This window comes from Salmo salar, chromosome ssa07, assembly GCF_905237065.1.
Source record: "Salmo salar chromosome ssa07, Ssal_v3.1, whole genome shotgun sequence".
Taxonomy (NCBI): domain Eukaryota; kingdom Metazoa; phylum Chordata; class Actinopteri; order Salmoniformes; family Salmonidae; genus Salmo; species Salmo salar.
The window spans coordinates 37,126,797-37,148,996 of NC_059448.1; the positions used below are offsets into that span (position 1 = coordinate 37,126,797).

The 22,200-nt window shown below is 45.4% G+C and overlaps 3 protein-coding genes across 4 annotated transcripts in view; 1 reads left to right on the forward strand and 2 right to left on the reverse strand.

Annotated features, from left to right (window-relative positions):
• Positions 1–821: 821 nt before the first annotated feature.
• On the reverse strand, positions 822–8,520 carry LOC106609149 (protein mono-ADP-ribosyltransferase PARP12). The gene is made up of 8 exons (XM_014207629.2): positions 7,555–8,520; positions 7,062–7,197; positions 5,645–5,909; positions 5,423–5,518; positions 3,586–3,712; positions 2,189–2,357; positions 1,704–1,824; positions 822–1,482 (listed from the first exon to the last, which is right to left on the reverse strand). Exons 1-8 carry the CDS (start codon positions 7,881–7,883, stop codon positions 1,382–1,384), a joined length of 1,344 nt encoding a protein of 447 aa, XP_014063104.1. The 5' UTR covers positions 7,884–8,520; the 3' UTR covers positions 822–1,381.
• Positions 8,521–8,527: 7 nt separating this feature from the next.
• On the forward strand, positions 8,528–15,474 carry kics2 (KICSTOR subunit 2). 2 transcript variants are annotated; one of them, XM_014207627.2, is made up of 5 exons: positions 8,532–8,546; positions 8,665–8,792; positions 9,020–9,272; positions 13,031–13,319; positions 13,982–15,474. In XM_014207627.2, the coding sequence occupies exons 3-5, from the start codon at positions 9,032–9,034 to the stop codon at positions 14,799–14,801; spliced, it is 1,350 nt and encodes a 449-aa protein (XP_014063102.1). In that variant the 5' UTR covers positions 8,532–8,546; positions 8,665–8,792; positions 9,020–9,031; the 3' UTR covers positions 14,802–15,474. The 2 variants fall into 2 exon arrangements, with proteins under 2 accessions (XP_014063103.1, XP_014063102.1); XM_014207628.2 differs by lacking the exon at positions 8,665–8,792 and having other exon boundaries at positions 8,528–8,546.
• Positions 15,475–15,660: 186 nt separating this feature from the next.
• LOC106609150 (SLIT-ROBO Rho GTPase-activating protein 1) overlaps positions 15,661–22,200 on the reverse strand; it is a 29,601-nt gene continuing 23,061 nt past the window's right edge. Inside the window, exons 12-23 of the mRNA XM_014207630.2 lie at positions 22,057–22,084; positions 21,893–21,926; positions 21,744–21,804; positions 21,520–21,597; positions 21,302–21,436; positions 20,607–20,712; positions 19,819–20,043; positions 19,519–19,592; positions 18,955–19,135; positions 18,439–18,552; positions 17,943–18,264; positions 15,661–17,782 (exon numbers count right to left, since the gene is read on the reverse strand). Coding sequence (XP_014063105.1) covers positions 17,360–17,782; positions 17,943–18,264; positions 18,439–18,552; positions 18,955–19,135; positions 19,519–19,592; positions 19,819–20,043; positions 20,607–20,712; positions 21,302–21,436; positions 21,520–21,597; positions 21,744–21,804; positions 21,893–21,926; positions 22,057–22,084 — 1,781 coding nt within the window. The 3' untranslated portion in view covers positions 15,661–17,359. The remainder of the gene's footprint in view (positions 17,783–17,942; positions 18,265–18,438; positions 18,553–18,954; positions 19,136–19,518; positions 19,593–19,818; positions 20,044–20,606; positions 20,713–21,301; positions 21,437–21,519; positions 21,598–21,743; positions 21,805–21,892; positions 21,927–22,056; positions 22,085–22,200) is intronic.

Consider the following 22,200-nt stretch of genomic DNA (forward strand, 5'->3'; position numbering starts at 1 on the left):
CTGCTTATCATCACCTGTTATAACATGTCTTGCTAGTTGACTTTTCCACTTTCGAAGCACGGTCTCCTGAAGCATTCTGCCCTGTTCTGAAATAACTCCTTGGGTTTACTGTCATGTGCCTGGATGTTTGGTCAGGACGTGTCGTTTTAATAATTTGTTCGTTTCGAGAAACCCATTACTAAGCACTTCCCCACACAAAACACATTGTGAGTGCTCCTCGTTATTTCTCAAAGTTTGTATGAAAGAGACAAAAAGTAATCACTGTATTTGCGTTTCATGACAATTGAGCTCAGTCAGAACTGGTGGCTAGCACGAGTCCATTTCACTACAGCGTGAGTGATGGCGAGCGGGAATAACAAGTCAATGGCTTGAACGACAGCGCTGCAGGGTGTGGGTCGCGGAGTGATCTTCAAGAAAACTGCTGAAAAAAAAGATCCGGTAAACAGCGAAGCACATGGGCATCTCCCTCTACAACCTCCCCAAACTGAGCAGAGACTGCTGATAAGCAGAGAGTAGAGACTGCTGATAAGCAGAGAGCAGTGACTGCTGATAAGCAGAGAGCATAGTTGCACTTGGCCAAATTAATTCAATTCATGAAATATTTATACATTTACGTCGCGACCCATCCGCGACCCATACTTTAAGAAACGCTGATCTATATGGTTTTCATTTAGAATATTTGGGCCAAATGATGTTCATAATAAGGCTTCTGTGTAAATAATTATGTTAAATATGGGGAGACATGAAAATGAGTCTGAGTATGGTCTTGAATAACAGAAAATAGACATGTAGAAAAACTATTCCACAAATAAACATGCCAGACCAGTCTATAGTTTTATTATCACATCTTTATCTTTACATAAATATAGAGATGCATGCTAGGAAATAGAGTTATATACTAGACTTCGATTAACTCAAAACGTGATAGGTATTCAAAATGTTAAAATGTACAGAAAAATGTAAATACTTCCTCATTTGTCTACAGTCAGACATTTTGTACATAAAAGACAAGTTGTATTTAGGTATTGATACTTGATTACAGGAAACGTAAAAACAGACACCATCTGAGGGCACCCGGTTTTCCAATGAGCAAAAAAAAAGTAATATGCAAAGAAAATGCATATTATATCAGTAACATTATTTGAAATTAGCAACACATTGTGATTTCCTGTTGCTGGCTCTTCATGGCAGTGCCAGGTAGTCATCCCTGTGGTATTGAGTGACTTACATACCGTGTTGTATTAGGGTGACTGTCAGCCAGTCCAATTTATCCCCACTCACCAGATCCAGAGTAAAGGTACTCCATTCATTCAGAGAGGAACAGATCTGCCCATTTATTCCTCCTCTTTATTTTCTCTCTCTCTCACCCTTCTCTCTCTCTCTACAGTGCAGTCTTGTTCTCCACTTCCATGATAGAGATGAAGCGTGGTCGGCGACGCACCCTCCTCTTGGTGTTGTGTTTGGGGTTCCGCTGGTACATGTCTGCAGGAAGGTTTGAAAGTGGAGGACAAGTTGATGAGGAGAGGGGCAGAGGCGATGAGGGTAGGGAAGAGAAAGGAAGGGTACCAAAAAAAAAAGAGGAGAGATCAAAGATGAATGACACCTTGTCCTGGTCACTGTATGTTTTGATATAAACATATTGATCGGGTTTATTTCAACTATTTCAGTGCAGGTGTATGTTGGGGATGTACTAAGAGCTTTACCTTGAAAACTGAGGGAGTAGCTGCGGTGACCTTTCATAATGGTGACCTCAGCAGATCCGTCTGCCAGGTACGCTTCCTCCAGCTCCCGGGACGAGAGGGATGTCATACGCTGTTTATCGTCCTGACCGCAAGACAACCGCAACACCACCACATACTTAGGCCGGGATTCAATCCAAGGCATTTTATAGAGTAGCACACTGGACAGCCGACAATGCAACTTTTAATGCTAATTTCCCGACGTTCGCCGGAGATAGAATTAACGGGAAACACTGCACGTGTCGGCTCATGCTAAATTAAAACTCAAGAGTAATGAGCTGCTCTATAGAGCGCCTGGCATTGAATCCAAGCTCTTATCAATACCGAATGCTCTTTAACCGTAACTCAACCACAACAGCACCACTACTTAACATCACAGAATCCTCACATCCATATCTCAAATGTCAACCGCAAAACTCATTGCCTCCCATTTTTTCCTCCAGACTCACAGGTCTTCCAAACTCAATCCAGTTCTCGTGGTCGCCCTTGTAGTACCACAGCCACTCAGTGGTCAGGATGTAGTGAGCCGGCTTTGTTACCGAGGAAACCGTGGAGAGGCGCCGCACGGGGTCCGACTCCTGTGTCATCGTTAGGAAGTCTACTGGCCGAGATCCTGGACTGAGAGAGCGAGAGAGATGTTCATGGATTATTTTCATTTTACAGTCAGACTTTACGGGATGTTGCCTGTAAAAAAAAATATCTGCAAATGTTTTTTAGAACCCAATTCATACAGTCCAATTTTTACCACATTCTTGCTTGGATAAGCCTTTTATATATACTGTGCACATGCCGGCAAGTTTAAGAGAGAGTACATGTGGGCCGATGTGGGTGGACGTCAGTGGCGGTCGATGCCGTTTAAGATGAGGGAGGACGATTTTTTATTTTATGAGTATTAGCCAAATATAGCCTACAGAAAATCACACTGATTAAGACAAGTCAAAATATTTTGGTCAGGTAGAACAAGGATACTAAATGACTGCAAGAGCAAAATAATCCACTTGTTTAGCTACTTCACATACTGGCAAAATGTTCTGATCTGTGCTAATAAATGAGCCAACTAGACAAGATGATCACGAGCAGCACTCACCTCAATTTAGCTAACATTTCCACAGCCTAATTGTAGCCTAACCAATATCCAAACGGAGATTCAGTGAAAATAAAAATCTGACATTGATTGATTTATCAAGAGTCCCCACGCTTGTCTCAAAGCCGTGCAAAACGGTGCTGAAATAGTTCACTACACACGGGTAGGCTATGCTTCAAATGTAGTATAACAATTTGATGACTTTCGGAGTTTCAGTAAGCAACAATTTGATGCCTTCAATTGCATTAGCCTACTTTATTCCAATATGTTCATCATTCAGTGATATTTACTCCCAAAGTAATTATTTATAGATCCATGCAGTTGTGGTTAAGAAAACAGTTAATGTAGTGGGTTATGCGAAGAGATGGGTGAAGTGACATGCCTCGCAAAGTTTAGAACTGCCAGGAAGAAAGTAGTAAGGGCGCTGCCTAGCAACCATCATTGGTCCATTGTTGATATAGTCCCAAAATGTTTTGCATGTCAGAAATCAAGTTTTCAAGATACATAACTTTCAAAATACAAAAATACAGACAGTATTTTGAGTGGAATTTTCCTTTAAGAGCATAGTGCGTGCCAATGCCGCCTCAGCATTACAGCTACATTTCATACTAAGCCATAGGCAGAACTTTACCGCAATCATGACTAGGTCGGTTCGCGGAAATAAAAGTTAGAGGGATGCTAAAGTTGGCGGGAAAACATATTGGTTTGAAAAGGTGCATAAGAGTCCACTTTCAACTTTAGTGGACTGTGGTGAACCCTGACCTGTGTGTGTTCCGGGGATCACAGAAGGCTCTCTCGATGTCCTCAGTGTGATGCAGGTGTATCCAGTCGTTCCCATCAAACACCTCCCACTTATAGGGCAGGTTAAAATGCACACAGAGACACTGGTCTGGGCACACAAACGCATTACACAAACAAGCATGCGAGAACCACATCCAAACATACCAAAAGCATAGAAATATACCAACAGCGGAGCATCAAGTCTAGGTCCAAAAGGCTCCTTAACAGCTTCCACACCCAAGCTATAAGACTGCTGAACAATTAATCAAATGCCCACCCGGACTATTTGCATTGACCTCCCCCCACCCTTTGTTTTTACACTGCTGCTACTCGGTGTTTATTAGAATAATAGTGAAGACATCAAAACTATGAAATAACACATATGGAATCATGTAGTAACCAAAAAAATTGTTAAATAAAATCAAAATATATTTTAGATTTTTCAAAGTAGCCACCCTTTGCCTTGACAGCTTTGCACACATTGCATTCTCTCAACCAGCTTCACAAGGAATGCTTTTCCAACAGTTTTGAAGTGTCACCAGCAAAGCACCCCCACACCTCCTACTCCATGCTTCACGGTGGGAACCACACACGCAGAGATCATCCATTCACCTACTCTACGTCTCACTAAGACATTGCGGTTGGAACAAAAAATCTTGAATTTGGACTCATCAGACCAAAGGACAGCTTTCCACCGGTCTAATGTCCATTGCTCGTGTTTATTGGCCCAAGCAAGTCTCCTCTTCTCATTGGTGTCCTTTAGTAGTGGTTTCTTTGCAGCAATTCAACCATGAAGGACTGATTCACGCAGTCTCCTCTGAACAGTTGATGTTGAGATATGTCTGTTACTTGAACTCTGTGAAGCATTTATTTGGGCTGCAATCTGAGGTGCAGTTAACTCTAATGAACTTAACCTCTGCAGCAGAAGTAACTCTGGGTGTTTCTTTCCTGTGGTGGCCCTCATGAGAGCCAGTTTCATCATAGCGCTTGATGGGTTTTGCGACTGCCTTGAAACTTTCAAAGTTCTTGACAGTTTCCGGATTAACTGACCTTCATGTCAAAGTAATGACGGACTGTCGTTTCTCCTTGCTTATTTGAGCTGTTCTTGCCATAATATGGACTTGGTGTTTTACCAAATAGGGCTATCTTCTGTATACCACCCCTACCTTGTCACAACACATCTGATTGGCTCAAGCACATTAAGAAGGAAAGAAATTCCACAAATTAACAAGGCACACCTGTTAATTGAAATGCATTCCAGGTGACTACCTCATGAAGGCGGTTGAAAGAATGCCAAGAGTGTGCAAAGTTGTCATCAAGGCAAACGGTGGCTACTTTGAACAATCTCAAATATAAAATATATTTTGATTTGTTTAACACTTTTTTGGTTACTACATGATTCTATGTGTTATTTCATAGTTTTTATGTCTTCACTATTATTCTACAATGTAGAAAATAGTAAAAATAAAGAAAAACCCTGGAATGAGTAGGTGTCCAAACTTTTGACTGGTACTGTACATGTACTAACCTCGACTAACCTGTACCCACGCACATTGACTCGGTACCATCTGTATATAGCCTCCTCCTTATTAATATTATGTAATTTTGTGTTACTTTTTATTTCATTTTTGACTTTAGTTTATTTAGTAAATGTTTTCTTAACGGCATTTCATGAACTGCATTGTTGGTTAACGGCTTGTAAAGTAAGCATTTCAGGGTAAGGTCTACACCTGTTACATTCTGCACATGTGACAAATAAAACTTGATTTGAACAGGCAAAAATACATAAAAACATAACATCAAGTAGAAGAGAGCTCACCCTGGAATCTACAGTTCCTGCGTATGAAATGCAGACAAATCTCCTTCCTGTCCTCTTTCTTGATCACAGGCCTGGAGACCAGCTCACCTACACGCTCTGATACACACATATACAGAGAGATTATACACGTACTGCAGATCAGGCCAAGAGAACAGCTCAGTTGCATAAATACTGCAGATCAAGCCAAAAGAACACACACACTCCAGGTGAGGGATTCCATACCTTTAGCATTGTAGGGAGTAGTGGGTGTGTTGAGGCGGTGGAGGTTCTGGTAAACGAAAGGCAGGTCGTTGATGATGTCACTGCTGAGGCCCCTCTCCTCTAGCATGCGACGGCCATGCTGGTCGATGACGTGCTGCCTCTTGCACTTAGGCCCGAACATGCAGTTGTCCTGCACAAAGTGCATGCACATGTGCACCTTGGTGCAGCCATCCCTGAAGGTACATGCGCCGTGGGGCCCGGAGGCCTTGTTGTAGTGAGAGCACACCTGATGTCAGGAACACACAGCAACAATGTCAGAGACAATCATTGTGGCAAGGCAGTCACACATAGCCAACCAGAGAGGGGCTGGGCCAAGCAGTTGCCTTTAGAATACATGGTCATCGTCAAAATGATCTAACCTCGCACACCAAGAAGTTCTACTTTACCTCTTTGGGTAACGAATACTTCACGGGGACAAACCCACATCAACAGCGTAAGTTTTTATATTTCCTTTTTTTTGTATTCTTAAAAAAAATATAAAAATCTTTATTTGGTCTTTTTTTTTTTATTATTTTTTTTTTTACATATTTTTTTTTTTTGCACACAAGAAGTCCCACAGGTCCAAGGTGTCTTCATCTCAGATGACTCTTCTCCGACATTGGGCTTTAGGCTGGACGTGGTGGTATTTGTAGTGTTTTTTTGTTTTGTCTTTTAAACATTTTCATCAATTTACTGTGATATTTGTTTAGACTGGATGAGCCAACATTACTCTTGGAAAACTGAACACGTTTTTTCCCTTTTTTTTTGGTTGAGAAACTTGTTTGTGGCTCCGAGGAGGCTCCGAGGCCTCCATATAGTTGTCCAATCAGATTACAGGTGCATCTGGTTCGGTGAGGTATCGTCCAAGCAGTGTGCAGGATTCACTTCTCACTGAACCTGCCTATAATCTCATCCAGAATTCCCTTCACTGGAATGCCAGGATGTAAGCTACTCCTGTCCTTCCCTCTTTGGGGAGATAGAATGAGTAAGAGAGAAAAAGAATGAGAGAAAAAGAGAGAAAGATTGAGGAGGTCTACGCCTTCTAACCATGAGCTCGTACACAAAGAGCACTGCTATACTCCCTTAGGGCAGAAACCTGTAATGCAGAAACATCCCACATTTTACTTAAGGGAGAAAGACTTCATGGATCAAGAGAGGCAAATTCACATACAAAGAGAGCATGAGACACAGCATTGCATTTCTACTGTATTCATCTAAGGGAGAAAGGGTATATGAAAGTCTACAGGGGCGTAGGGAGAGATGCTAGGGATTGGAACTGGCTCATTTCTTAATGGAGACCGCCAGGCCTTGGTAAGGCTCCATCCAGGTGTGTAGTGGGGTTCTAGTCAGTAGTGGAGCGGCTTGTGCTGTATATTCTCTGTGTGTGTTTGTGTGTTACCTCCGGCAGCAGGGCGGGATCATTCTGCAGCAGTAAAAGGAACAAGTCATCCTCGTGCAGCTCATGCAGAGTGCACTCCCTCAGGAGAGTGTAGTTATGCTCCGAACGCACGTCATGTGAGAACTTGCACTGTTTCCTACAGAGAGAACAGCACACAGACAGACCAGAGTGGAGTAGGTAAACAGACAGGAATGTACCATAAAGACATCAAGCATAATTTTGCTTTTGTGTAGGCTACTGAAAACTTATTATCATGATATGCCTTGTTCCAAATCAATGAATTTAAGGAACCATAGGCAATTCTGATGATAATAATAAATGTGCTACCACTACTTTACACACATTCGTGTACTAGACTAGAGGATGCAGGTGTTATTTGTCCAAATTGATCAATACAGAATAAAAGGGGCGTAATAGCTATCTCATCTATGCTGCAGCTAGCTAGCCACTCTACCTTGTAAAAATTACTCACCGCGGTCGAGGTTTCTCTTACCTGCCTTTCCCAAATCTACAGTTTCCATAAACAAAATATTTGCAAAGGTGAAGGTCCTGGCAATCTCTGCAATCTTGTTTAGTGTAATTTTTGCATAGTCGCAGCGACGTTTTGGCGACAATCACACAGTCAGTTCCCCATTCGTCCGTTCTCTCTCGGTTCCGCACCACAACAAACCGAGAACACTTCTTTACAATGTACCAAAAGTCGTCCTCAGTTATTTCAACACGCTGGAATACTTTCCTGTGCAATTGCTGGAAGGCCAGGGAACCTTTGTTGCTGCATAATATACTGGTGGCATGATTAATTACTCTGGAGTAACTAGACATTGTTGGTGCCTTGCGGATGAGAAGGCGGAAGCAGAAAACCAGCAACAGATTGGCAGTGCTAGTAGCTCTACTTTCTCAACGCAGGGGCGATCGCGTTCAACTCAGAGCCTCACAGAAATGCAATGGAGATTGTCGCCCCGTTGTGGATAAAAGTGGAAAGTGTTCTAAATATCAAGCATTCTATTTTCAATAATGTGTTATCAATAAGCCACACATGAATTAGATTTTCCCCCGATATTATACTATTGATAAAAAATATTGGTCCTTGTGGTGTAATTTTTCCCTCTCTCTTTGGGTCTGTGGTCACTGATTATTTCATCCATCTGTGAATGATTAACAGTGTGAGAGATGATGTGCTTAGTGCTATCCAGTACCCTTGTTAACCTTAACAATAACCCTTACCTAACCCTAACCTTCTTCTTCTTGCTGTGTGGCAAAAATGTGCGGTGTCAAGTTTTAGCAGAGGAATATTTTTCTAGAGTATTGAAAACAGTCGTTGATGTTTGACGTCAAATGCTGCTAACACTCACCCCAGAAAATCTGAAGTGTGTTCAAGGATACTTTAACAGACAAATTAAGTCACATTGAGTGGTCTTGTAAGGTAAATCAATATGGTTTTTCGTTCTCATGGCAAAGGGGTGGCATGACACGCCCTACAACTTGGTAAGTACTTAAATATTAACACAGCTCTATCCAACGAAAATGATCGAATTAAACTATTTATTTTCATATTTCCATTCAAGTGTATTTCTGTATCTGTGTTTTTTTTAACCACTCCAAGTCATAAGAGGACGCTAGACGTTCAGATTGCAACGCTTCCCACGGTCCCACCAGACATTTCTGCTTTGCCGTAGTGTTGTGATGCGCATTGAAACCAAGATGGCGTCTACGGAATAGCTAGTTAAATTGGTATAAAATATTTTATTTAACGCATAATGTTTTATACATTTCGTTTGTTCTATGCCAGTGCTAGATGAACAATACATTCTGACAAATTCAGTTTGGGCCGAGAGAGGTGTTGCTAAATTGTTTTACCTAGATCTGTAGCTAGCATGATAGCAGTAGTATCGAACTAGTATGCGACCAGTTTAGTACGGCAATAAATGTTCTATTCACAAGTTAACTTGCTGTATTAGCTGTCCTAAAGCATGATGGAGGCTCCGCGTGAGGAGGAACTGCGGCCGGTGCCTCGTGAGCGGGCGATTCTGGAGAGTTTCTTCACGCAGCTCGGAATGTTCTCGTTCGACCGGGCGAAGGATTATGTGGAGAAAGAGAAGGACAGCAGCAAGAGCGCAGGGGCCATCTGGGCCGCTCTCCTCGCCGCCTTCGCACACCTTGCCGCAGCGGAGAAGACCTATCATAACATGACGTTCCTGGGACAAAAACTGGGTAAGAAGCACCCCATGTAAACACGCACTGACAGAAAATGCAATTTTTGTTGCACTACGAAACTCATTGGTGTGGCAAAATGACACCCCTCAGTGCAATTAATGTAACCTATCACAAGTGGGACTAGTATGTTATTATGTTGTTATTATCCAGACGAGAAAGTCACGTTCCATAATAGAAAGTTGAAGTGTAGGTTTCTAACAGCAGGTGGCGATACAAGCCCACATTTGTATGACTTATGTATTCAGCAGCACATCAAGTTGATATTATGGGGGTAGGAGGAAGAACGTACAACTGGATAAAGGACTTCCTGTTTGGAAGGTCTATCTGGGTAGGGAAGTCTATCAGGCAGCTAAATGGTGGATAACTGCAGGGGAGCGTGATTAAGACCTCTGTTGTTCTCAATCATAGTCAATGATGTTTACTCGCAGGTATGGCCAGATATTGGGAGGTCATTATTTGCAGATTATGGGGCCTTGTGGAAGAGGGGAAGAAATGTGCCATACATAGTCAGGAAGGTGCAGGAAGCAATTGATGAGGTAGGGCAGTGGGCATTAATGTGGGGATTCAGGTTCTCTGTGTTCTTTACCAGGTGGGAGATGATATATGCTTGAGGTTATATGGAAGAAACTTGGAGAGGGTGGGGTCCTTTCAGTTCCTTGGGGTGTACTTTGACACTAGCCTGACCTGGGCAGAACCCATTGATAGTGGTGGGAAAGTGTAAGAAGGTGCTAAATGTGATGTGCTGTCTGATGGGGAAGGAGTGGGGGGCTGGGTGTTGCTCATTGAGGACCATGTACAGTAACAGTCAAACTCATTCAAGGGTTTTTCTTTATTTTTACAATTTTCTACATTGTAGAATAATAGTGAAGACATCACAACTATGAAATAACACATGGAATCATGTAGTAACAAAAAGTTAAACAAATCAAAATGTATTTTACTCTTCAAAGAAGCCATCATTTGCCTTGATGACAGCTTTGCACACTCTTGGCATTCTCTCAACTAGCTTCACCTGGAATGATTTTCCAACAGTCTTGAAGGAGTTCTCACATATGCTGAGCACTGCGGTCCAACTTATCTCAAACCATCTGAATTGGGTTGAGGTTGGGTGATTGTGGAGGCCAGGTCATCTGATGCTGCACTCCATCACTCTCCTTCTTGGTCAAATGGCCCTTACACAGCCTGGAGGTGTGTTGGGTCATTGGCCTGTTGAAAAATAAATGATGGTCCCACTAAGCCCAAACCAGATGGGGTGGCGTATCGCTGTGGTAGCCATGCTGGTTAAGTGTGCCTTGAATTCTAAATAAATCACTGACAGTGTCACCAGCAAAGCACCATCACACCTCCTCCATGCTTCATGGTGGGAACCACACATGGGGAGATCATCCGTTGAACTAGTCTACATCTAACAAAGACACGGCGAGTGGAACCAAGAATCTCGAATTTGGACTCATCAGACCAAAGGACCGATTTCCACCAGTCTAATGTCCATTGCTCGTGTTTCTTGGCCCAAGCAAGTCTCTTCTCAATGGTGTCCTTTAGTAGTGGTTTCTTTGCAGCAAATCGACCATGAAGGCCTGATTTACGTAGCCTCCTCTGAAAAGTTGATGTTGTGTCTGTTACTTGAACTCTGAAGCATTTATTTGGGCTGCAATTTCTGAGGCTGATAACTGTAATGAACTTATCCTCTGCATCAGAGGTAACTCTGAGTGTTCCTTTCCTGTGGCGGTCCTCATGAGAGCCAGTTTCATTATAGTGCTTGATGGTTTTTGCAACTGCACTTGAATAAACTTTAAAAGTTCTTGACATTTTCCGAATTGACTGACCTTCATGTCTTAAAGTAATGATGGACTGTCATTTCTCTTTGCTTATTTGAGCTGTTCTTGCCATAATATGGACTTGGTCTTTTACCAAATAGTGCTATCTTCTGTCTACCACCCATATCTTGTTACAACACAACTGATTGGCTCAAATGCATTAAGAAGGAAAGAAATTCCACAAATTAACAAGGTACACCTGTTAATTGAATGCATTAATTGACTACCTCATGAAGCCAGTTGAGAGAATGCCAAGTGTGCAAAGCTGTAAAGGCAAAGGGTGGCTACTTTGAAGGATCTCAAATATAAAATATATTTCGATTTTTTTTTTCACATGTTTTTGGTTACTGCATGATTCCATATGTGTCATTTCATAGTTTTGATCTCTTCGCTATTCTACAATGTAGAAAATAGTCAAAATAAAGAAAAACCCTTGAATGAGTAGGTGTATCCAAACTTTTGAATGGTACTTTATGTTGCATTGATACGATCTGTAGTAGACTGTGGCAGTATAGCATATGGTTCGGAAGCCAGGACCTCATTGGAAAGGCTAGATGTCATGCAGGGGCAAAGACTCAGAATATGTAGCGGGGCATTTCGGACCTCCCCAGTGGCTGCACTACAGGTGAAGATGGGGGATATGCCATTGCAGATTAGGAGACAGTAGCTGGCACGGAGTTATTGGGTCAACTTACAGGGACATGGGGTGTCTCATCCTGCGAAACGGATTCCACATGCATGCTAGAAACATGAGTGAGGACAGAACATGAGCTTTGGGTGGGTGGGTAAAAATGGGACTGTATGGGAGTTTAGTCCAATGGTAGCTATTCCAGTAAGTCCACCATGGCTACTCCTGCCTAGTTGATCTAGAAGTGTTGACGAGACAACAGAAAGATAGGGTGTTGATCCATCTGATTTGTTTAATAGACATCTGGATACTGTGTATCAGGATTTTGTGGCCATTTACACAGATGGTTCAAAAGATTCAAGGACAGGATGCACTGGGTCAGCATTTGTAGTGCAGGAATGTGGGGTGGCAGTCAGGAAACGTATTACAGATCATCTGGCTGTATATACGGCGGAGCTGATGGGCATACTGTTGGCCTTGAAGTAGGTGGAGGAAGTCAAGCCAGCCAGAATAGTTATTTGCTTTGATTCATTGTGTTGAGTTTTCAGTCCTTTAGCTCACGTAGCAGGCAATACCTGCTTTGAGGTACTGCAAACCCATGGCAGGATTAGACTGATGGTTATAGAGATAAGATTTACTTGGGTCCCAGCCCATGTGCGGGTGGATGGGAACGAGGCAGTTGATGTACTGGCTAAACATGCACTTAGTCGTGGGCATGTTGTAGTTTCAATGAGCAAGGCAGAGTCAAAAAGCCTGATATGGACAGTGATGGTGCAGAGATAGCAGGAACAGTGGAATAGAGATACCAAGGGCAGACATTTATTTGAAGTAGAGATGAAAGTCTGGAAGGGGAGGATGGCAGGAAGGAACAGAAGAGAGGGTGCTATTTTTTACAAGATTAAGGGTGGGACACAGCCGGTTGAAAAAGTATTTAAATGTGATAGGAAAGTGTGATTATTGCCAGGAAACAGAGACAGTTGACCATCTATTGCTACAGTCTGGGCAGAATCAGAAGGAAAGAGAGAGGATGAGATCTAGTATGAGGGTGGCGGTAATGCACCATAACGTTAGATGCCAACCCGCAATAAACCCCACTGAAGACAGCACATCACGTCTGCCCTGAGGGGTCGGCTGGAAGTGGATGTTTACAGTATTGAACCCAATTTCCATTTCCCCTGAAAATACGGTTGTTGGGACTTTAAAACGTCAGCTACGTTAGGTTATAGCTCCCCAACCAACAATTTCCAACATGGACTGTTTTCTCTACGTTGCTCCAATATGTTAATCAGGATCATAACCCACTCTTGCAGGCGGCCAGTCGTTCTTCAGCCGCAAGGACTCCATCCGCACCATCTACACCTCCCTGTTCAACGCGCTGAGGAAGGTGGTGACAATGGGGCGCCACGCCCAGCCAGGCTCCGCACCCTACCTGGAGGACCTGCTGTCTCACCTGTCGGAGCAGCTGTGCCACTTCACCCAGGCCCGCATGGAGATGGCTGACCTGTACGAGAAGATGCACGCGCTGGGCAGCCAGAAGAACATCAACTCAGAGGAGCTGGTCACCACCCTCGAGGCAGTGCTGCAGAAATACAGCTCCAGGTGGGTGGGACGTGTCATGTGTGTAAGATCAGCTGTGTGTGCAGGCTGTAATAGTGTGTGAGTGGCTGAGAAATTGCAGAAACGAGAGTATGGGGAGGGAGGGAGGGAGGGGCGGGTGAGCACGACAGGGGAGGGAGGGGGGGTGAGATTTCTGCTGAAATCAGCAGATGTAAAATTTTGCTCAGCCGGAACCAAAGCAAGCCCAACACAGAAAAGCCCACTGTGCGGTGGAGTCGCAGTTCACACTGCAGCGAGTCACAATCTGGCACACATGGGTGGTTGTGCAGTCAGGGTTGAAGGTGACTTTCTCGCACAGCAGTCGACACTGCCAGGAAACGTAATTAGCACTGAGAATACACAGGATATTAACTGCTAATCAGGGCCAGAACCTCCACACCCAGTCCCACACACACTCTTAGCAGCACAGAACACCTGAGACATCCAATGCTGTTCTACGGCCACAGTCCATCTCTTACAGTATATTAATCAGCATTTGTGCTAATGAGGCTATTTATCATTAGGATAATTGGTCTTACAGAATAGTGAACACGATTGATTCGTAGTGGAGTGTGATCAGTTAAGGCTACCATCTGACACCACTAGCATTTCTTCCTTATATTAGATATAGCTTTCTCTCCAATGACCCCTCCATCTCCTCCCAGGTTCCACCACCCCATCCTGGGCCGCTTGGAGGGGGGCTTCCAGACAGAGGTGGATGTGGTGACACAGCTCCTGCGCTGCCAGGCCCAGGTGTCAGAGTGGCACTTCCTGCCCGCCCTGCTCAGCCTGCATGGGGCTAGCTCTAAGCTCACTGCCTGGGGACAGCTCTTCCAGCGCCAGAGGGAGACCCGCAAGCACCTGTTCGGAGGCCAGTCCCAGAAGGCCGTGCAGCCACCCCACCTGTACGTGTGGCTGCAGCGCCTCCAGGGGGCGCTCCTGGCCAAATTCAGCTTCTACTTCCATGAGGCGCTGAGCAGGCAGACGGTGTCCGCAGACATGAAGGCCCTGACAGCACGCACGACGCCCGATTACCACGGCAAGATCTGTTCGTTTATTCGCAAACACGATGCCAACAACGTGTCGCTGGTGTTCGACAACCGCGGCTTGGATAGCTTCCAGGGCCACGGCTACCACCACCCGCACTCGTACCGCGAGGCGCCCAAGGGTGTGGAGCAGTTCCCCGCCGTGGTGTCCCTTCCCGGGGGCGAGCGGCCACTCACTCACTGGCCCAACGTCATCATGATGATGGGCGACCGCGAGGCGGAGCTCAACACGCTGGACAAGGTGGTACACTTTTACGACGACAAAGTCCAGAGCACTTACTACCTGACCCGACCAGAATCACACTTCACCCTGGTGGTCATCTTCGATGGAAGGAAGTCCGAGAAGGACTCGCACATCACCGCCTTCCTGCAGGAGATCTCTGGCTCGCTGAGGAACTCCAAACCATTCAGCACCCTCAAACCTGGCTCCAAGGGCTGAGAGAGAGATGTCCTACTTCATATACTACACGCACACACATCGTAAACTGACTGTCCCCATAAAGGGGCAGAGTGGTATGTATCGTTATAAGAGAGACAAGGGAGTGTTCCAGTTCCGTAGACAGACAGGATGGACAAAGTTGTCTAATCATTACGAAAGCTTCTTGAATAACATTGTTGCTATATATTGATTGGTTTTAGCTTCTTAAAAATGGGTGGCCAGGACCTTTTGCTTTACTACTTGAGATTTCAAATATAATTAGAACCTCAGCATTGTTTTAATTCAGAGAATGGCTTGAACCCGAGGTCCAACTGTTGGTTCTGTTGAGCATCGCGCTTTGAATCCTTTTAGTTTGTTTTGCCAAATCAGTTCCAGACCAAAGATGTGCGTCACTGACTATTAGACGCAGTGTGGCCTTCTCACAGTGAACTACTCTATTGAGACGTTTGACCTGTTTCTATTCCAACACAGGATCGCCAACTTCCTATCCCTGTCAGGGATATAATGATGCTATGTACGGAAAAATCTTTTAGCTTAATTTTTGTATACTTTTAACATTTTGTTTGTTTACCGTTTTTAACAGAAGTGCTTAATTTGGTTTCACTGTATGTCGTTGTACTTATTTTGCTGTTTAATTCCCGAATAAAGTTGAGACGACTGTAGAAAAAAAGCATCATGACTTGTGTGTAAGAGGTGCTTTCACATGTTTCGGGAAGCTACTTAAGACGGACATTAGTGAGTGTTCAGACAGCCAACTGTCGCACGACCCATCCCCTTTTCCCACCCCACTCACACTCCGCAGGTGATAAACAAGGCAATAATGAAGGCTCGACTAACCAAAACGCACTTGTTAATTTCTTCCCTTTTATTTATAATATAAATACAACATCAATACTATCCATTTGGGTATAAGAGCTTGTCTTTAGGAAGCTCAGGAGTTTCAGATACAGCAACAGACTAAACCATTTCCTTTAATTATCAGACACATTCAGAGAGAAACCAACGTCCCTTAAAATGCACCTGTTCACATGTTATAATGCTACATGCCAAGTACACGATTTTTCCTATACATCAAAGTGCAATGTCACAATAGATTAACTCTAGGATTCATAATTCAGTCTTCTACTAAACACTGATTATTTCATTCTAAGTGCTGCTGCTCTCCATTCAGGACATGTGTGAGTGGATTAAACTCCCCACAAAGACAAGGGTAAAAAAAAAGGCACTTTCACATTGACACACACTAACCGATGCACACCCATAGCCCATTCTTCGAGACACACATCCCCAGTACTACTCAAACACACAACAGTTCCCACAGTAAAGAGGACACATTCAGTGTGCTGCTGTTCTAGTGTATTTTGGGCATTTACACTCAAAAAGCCCAAGCCTGTTTGCTTACTGTGAACTTAAGGTTATTTAGTGACTTCAGTGTAACACAACCAGATATACCATATTCCCACACACACCAACTGCCAGCACACGCAAACACCCCTGTCCTGCACATGTTCTGTTACTTACAGGCAGACATGAACAATCCATCATTTTATCCACAATCGCACTTACAAAGGAACAGAACGAGGGCAGGCAGAGGAGAAACACACAGACAAACAGGGTAATGGGAAAGAAATCACACACACACAGGCTGAGGGAAACGTACACTACAAACTCCTAACCCACTGTACCTCCAAACTATTTCCCCTGGCCTGTGTATCGGTTGAACACGAGAAGGCTGTTTTCTAGTAGTGAGGGTTAACGCCGCTGCCGGCCCCTGTGACATTATTGTCCACTGAACATTCAATAGAGAGCTGAACAGTCGTTAAATACTGGAACATTCATTAAATAGCTGAACATTGGTTAAATAGAATGTGAGTTCTGTCACCGATGCCTCGAGAGGCTTCGGTTGAGGCATTAGTGAGCTTAGCAGCGGAACCAAGTGAAATAGAAAATAATTTGAAAAAAAAGATCACATAGACCACCCTTATGTTTCCACTCTGTGAGCCTCCCTTTACCCATCAGGCACATCTTCACTCCGCATTGTCCCTTTCTTTCGCGTCGCCAACGAAAATCGCTCGTCGATGCAGCAGCCAATCGAAACACACGAAGAACACAGCAGCCTTTTGGTGACAGACCTTCATTAGCTGAGGAGCCTTTTGTCATTACCTAGCCGACGTTCACATCACTGAAACTACATTTCACTGGAGGAGAACTACACCTCCCACACATCTGTGACTACATCTCTTTTACAGGATAGGGTTTCTGCTTTCTTTAGCTTGTACTTTTTTCTTGTACTTCTCCCATTCAGCAGTCTCATTTTACATAGCTACGCTTTGATACATGGAGAACGTTAACTCCTACACACCAAGAAGAGAGTACACACCAACCTGACGACACACATAAATATCATGGCATATCATAGATCATATATTATTTTGTATTACTACATAAAACCTTTTTAGTTTCAGATCTGTTCTACCCTTGTTCAGGTTTCTAAACAGTAAGCAGGTACCCTGTTCTCCTACTCTTTATTTTGGCCCGGGTTGGCCTGGTTTGGCTCATCACATGGTGCAGGACTTGTCCAGCAGCGGGGGCAGAGGAGGGGTGTTGCTCTTGGGCGGCACCAGGGGTTTGGGCCTCAGGGCTGGGGGGCGAAGCGGAGCTCCCATACGGAGCGGAGCCCCCACTACGGGCTTGAAGGAGCCCAAGGTGTCGGGGGAGGGGTTGGTGGATCGGATGGGTGCGGGAGGGGGGCCAGGGAGGGGAATGAGGGGGCTCAGAGGGCTGAGGGGACTAGGGGTACCAGGAGTCCCTGGGGTGGAGGGGGTGCTGTGGGGGCTGGGCGACTCGGAGGAGCAGGCTTTGATTGGGCTGTTCTTAACCTGCTCCAGAGTGTCCAGGACCACGTCAGGAGCCGGTCTGCAGCCCCCACGCTCCAACTGCCTCAGCTGCCCCAGAGCCACACTCACATTCTCCTCTATGTCCTACAGAGAGAGGGGAACGAGGCGGGGTGGAGGAAAGAGGGAGTGGCAGAGAGAAAATATAAGATGAAGTATAGTTTGATTTGTGCAGCAGCTGTCTGTTTTTTTGTATAATTACTGTATGTACTTGTGTGTGAAAGTATGTGCGTGTGAGAGAGTGTACCTGTGCCAGCGTGTCTGGGTCCAGGGTTCTGGAACTGAAGCCGTGCTGCCCGCTGCTGGAGCGCCGGATGGGCGTGTCTTCAGGCCGACGCAGCAAATCGTGGCGGCTCACGGTAACCGTTACCGCGGCAGTGGAACGGCGACGACGCTCGGGGCTGTCGAGTGGCGGGGTTAAGCCAGTGCCCCGCCCCAGAAGGAGCTCCCGTGGGCTGAAGTGACCAGTGACGGGCGGCGAGTTCCTCTCCAACACACTCCCGTTACCATGGTCTTTAGAGCGACCGATGGGGCGACGGAAAATGTCAGTCCGCTTCCTGCGGTGGCTGCTGTGGAGAGACGTACAATATAGACCGTTAGCTAAGATCAGAGCTTGACTAAATCAATACACTCCACAAACCGCTAGCTTAGTTTGTTAGCTTTGTGCAATTTATAGGTCTGTGGTGGTCTGTTGTGTGTTAACTACTGACCTGTTGTAGGTCTCTGGCGATCTAACTACTGACCTGTTGTAGGTCTCAGGCTGTCTGTCAGTAGGAGAGCTCAGCTCACTTCTGGCTCTCTTGTCATCATTGCTAGTGCTCCCACTGTCGCTGTCCACTGTCGATGCAGAGTCAGGCCTGAAACACCACACAGCACCTCTTACCAACCAATCAGTGTTAAACAGAACCTGTTACCCAACCAATCAGGGCACTCTAATCAGACAAATGATCAGTTAGTCAATCAATACCAGTGGCCAGTAATTGTTCACTCCAATCAATTTAATTAATAACTTAGGTCATCGATCAGTCAGTCAATCAATCCATCAATCCCAAAAAACACATTTAAAGAATCAAAAAGGGTCAGTTCCTTTGATACAGTAAAAAGGAGTTGAGCACGTAAATGTTCATTCAATAGTTAATTTGATAACAATCCACAATGGGATGCCGCTGTAGGCATATTTTACAGACATGTTCTCTTGGCATGGTTGTGTCACTTAGCGTGTATGCTATGTGCTAGCTATGCTGTAGCCGTGTACTTGCCTGTCCTTCAGTGTTATGTACTGGTGAGGCACCAGTCCATGGGTGCCGTTGAGTCGCCCCTCCCACCAGTCATGTGATGCACGCTGGAACAGCTGCAGGGTCACTCCCTTCTTAAAGGAGAGCTCCCGCCCCGACCGGCCCGTATAGTCAAACCTGGCCACTGCCTCTACTGCTTCCCCCTCTGAGAGACAGAGCGAGACGGAAGAGAAAAAGAGAGAAATTGAGAGAGAGGGGGCGGGAAGCGGGAAGCAGAAGGACAGAGAGATAAGAGCCAAATCGTATGATCGAGGGGGACCTGTCAATCACTAATGTCCCCGGCTTGACCTTCCGAGCTCAGCCAATGAGGAACGAGGGGAACGCGAAAGAGAAATCGGAGCATAAGAGTCTTAGCTAGCCATCACCCCACCGCCTCCCCCTTACAATGGGAATCACACACTGCACACAGCGAGAAACGACAGAGGGGAGTCTATGCTAGCTGTTGCCATGGAGACAGCTCTCTATCCATTGGTGGATAAGAGAGAAGCCCACTGGGTGATTGTGTAGAGGTCAAAGGTCAGAGCGTACCCTCCTCACTGGTCTGAGTCTCTGTGCCGCCGTCAGGCTCCGCCTCCCCACCCGGCTCGCTGAACGGACTCTCGCTGGAGAGGATAAAGGGAGAGAGGGAGAGTAAGAGAGTTTGGGTGTGAAGGGAAGGAAAGGATGAAAAAGGGAGTGTAAGCACCATAACTGCAGCAGTCAGCAATATTAGACAGACTTGCTAGAACCGGGCCCTCTTGATACTTCACAAAATGGATGAACAGAAGGATAAAAGCACAGATGGTTGGTTGCAAGGCTGGAGTATACAGTATAGTCCATCTGTCTCACCAGTACTGGTCTCCAGTCATACACTTCTCATAGACAGGCCCAGGCACCTCCGGGGGGTCGGGGAAGATGTTGTCGTGGTGCAGGATGACCGTCTTGATGACCTCATTAACATGCGCCTGGCAGGCCACCTGGTCCAGTGCATCGGGCGTGGGCAGCAGGGTGGGGCCGAAGACGATGGCCAGATTCCCAGCATCCATCATGTTCTCGTCGCTGTACTGGGATAAGCTGGGCAGGGGGCACAGGGCAAATGTTACTACTTAAACACCACATCACATGACCAGGCAGGAAGTAAAACACTAACTCCAGGATACAAATAGAAGTATGCGGAATGTTCATCATACTCATACCGAATACTGCAATCTAACACTCTGCAATCTAACATTCAGACTCTGCTGTGGTAGATCACACCTGCACCTCACACTTCTCCCTCTCTCCTCCCGTTCACACTTCCTCCTCCATCTCTATTTGGAGCTGCAGAGATGAGACATCGTGTTCAGCCAAATACAGACAGACAGACCGTGTTGTATGTGGTTCTGTGTGATCTAGACTACCGTAGACCTACATGTTCTCGACTAGCCCAGACCTGGTTCTGTGTGGTTTTGACTAGCCCAGACCTGGTTCTGTGTGCTCTTGACGAGCCCAGGCTTGGTTCATATGTTCTAGACTAACCCAGACCTGGTTCTGTGTGGTCTAGTCTAACCCAGTACTGCTTCTGTGTGATTATGTGGGTTCTAGATTAGCCCAGACGTGGTTCATGTGTGGTTCTGTGTTAGCGTACAGACACTCACTGGTTGAGGAAGGCGAACAGGTATCTCATCACGACCAGAGTCGCCCGTGGAACACCCAGTAGAATCTTACGAATACACTGAGCTCTGTCATACAGGCTCTCTATACCTGTGGGTACACACACACACACACACACACACACACACACACACACACACACACACACACACACACACACACACACACACACAGTAATATTCCCAGGAACTCATGAGGTGTAATCCTGAAACATAAGCAGCCCATAGAGAGAGGCATTGGAGACGTGTGTGGGAGGAAGAGAGAGAGAGAGATGCAGAGAGAGAGATGCAGAGAGAGAGATATATAGCGGGACCCATTTTGACAGTGCCAAAATTGAAAACACACTACTGCATTTCAAAACTGCTCTTTTTGTCAATGAACAGGCGCTGATCATTTATGGAGACCTAAAACTAACAATGCATTTATGTGAAGCATGCAAAGCAATTGGAATCTGTTGCATTTGAAATATGTTTTGAATTAAGGGCCGTATCGACTGGTGATAAGGTCATTTTTACAACACGTTGCGTGTTAGAGCTGTCCAAATGTCACCTGCAGTCATGGTAAACCACAAAACCTTCACAGCTGATACTTTTTTCAAACACACACAAAAAAACACCACTCCCCCCTGTCCTCCTGTCCAGCCACCTCCCACACCATAGAGGAAGGAAGTGCTACTCACGGACACAGGAAAGTAGGTCGTTGAACCTTTCCTTGGGAAAGAGGGGGTTCTCCAGCCCCCGGAAGTAGAGCTTCAGCACACCGGCCACCGAGTTGATGTCATGGTTATTCTCCTCGTCAATCAGGGGGTCGTTACCTTGGCAACAGAGACAGACATGGTTAGTTTCCTTTCCCCTGACCTGGGAGCACAAGTGTGATGACCTCACAGTGACCTCTCACCTCTTTCAAATGAGTTCTTGATGTCGTTGACCTCCACCTGCGACCCCGACACACGGAATATGCCCTGGTGCTGAAGACCTGAAGGAGATGGGAGGCGGTTATGAGTGTCTAATCATGTGTCAGTACACATCAGAGGAACTTGAAAAGGACTTGGCTCCTAACCCCTAGCCCCCAAATAGGCTAAGGGGAGGATCCACCATGTTGTTTTCAACAGAAGGACTCACCATGGAGGTTGATGTAGCGGATGCAGCTCTCCACCAGCAGAGGAATGGCTTTAGTCGAGTCCTAAAAAAACACATCCGGGCAATTAAGCAGCCACCAGAGACCAACCTCACACAGACACAAGCAGCGGGAGGAACAGTGGAAACATTACCTGGTGATTGCTATGGGAGTTCTTTCGTCCACGGCTAGGAGAGAAACAGAGACAACAGTGACTCGGTTTTAATTTGCAGAGCTCAAAGACGAGAGGTGAGACAATTTAAAATATAGAAACGGATAAAACAGAGCTTCAGTCAATAACATGCTTAAGAGCTATACCTGGTGGTCAGCGTGTCTGCTATATACCCTGGAGAGACATGAAAGACACAGGCAGACAGAGAGAGGGCAGTTTTTTTTTATTGTCAGACAGGGAGGGCATTAGCACGTAAGGCATATTTCTCAGCCATAAAAGAGGCAGTGAGA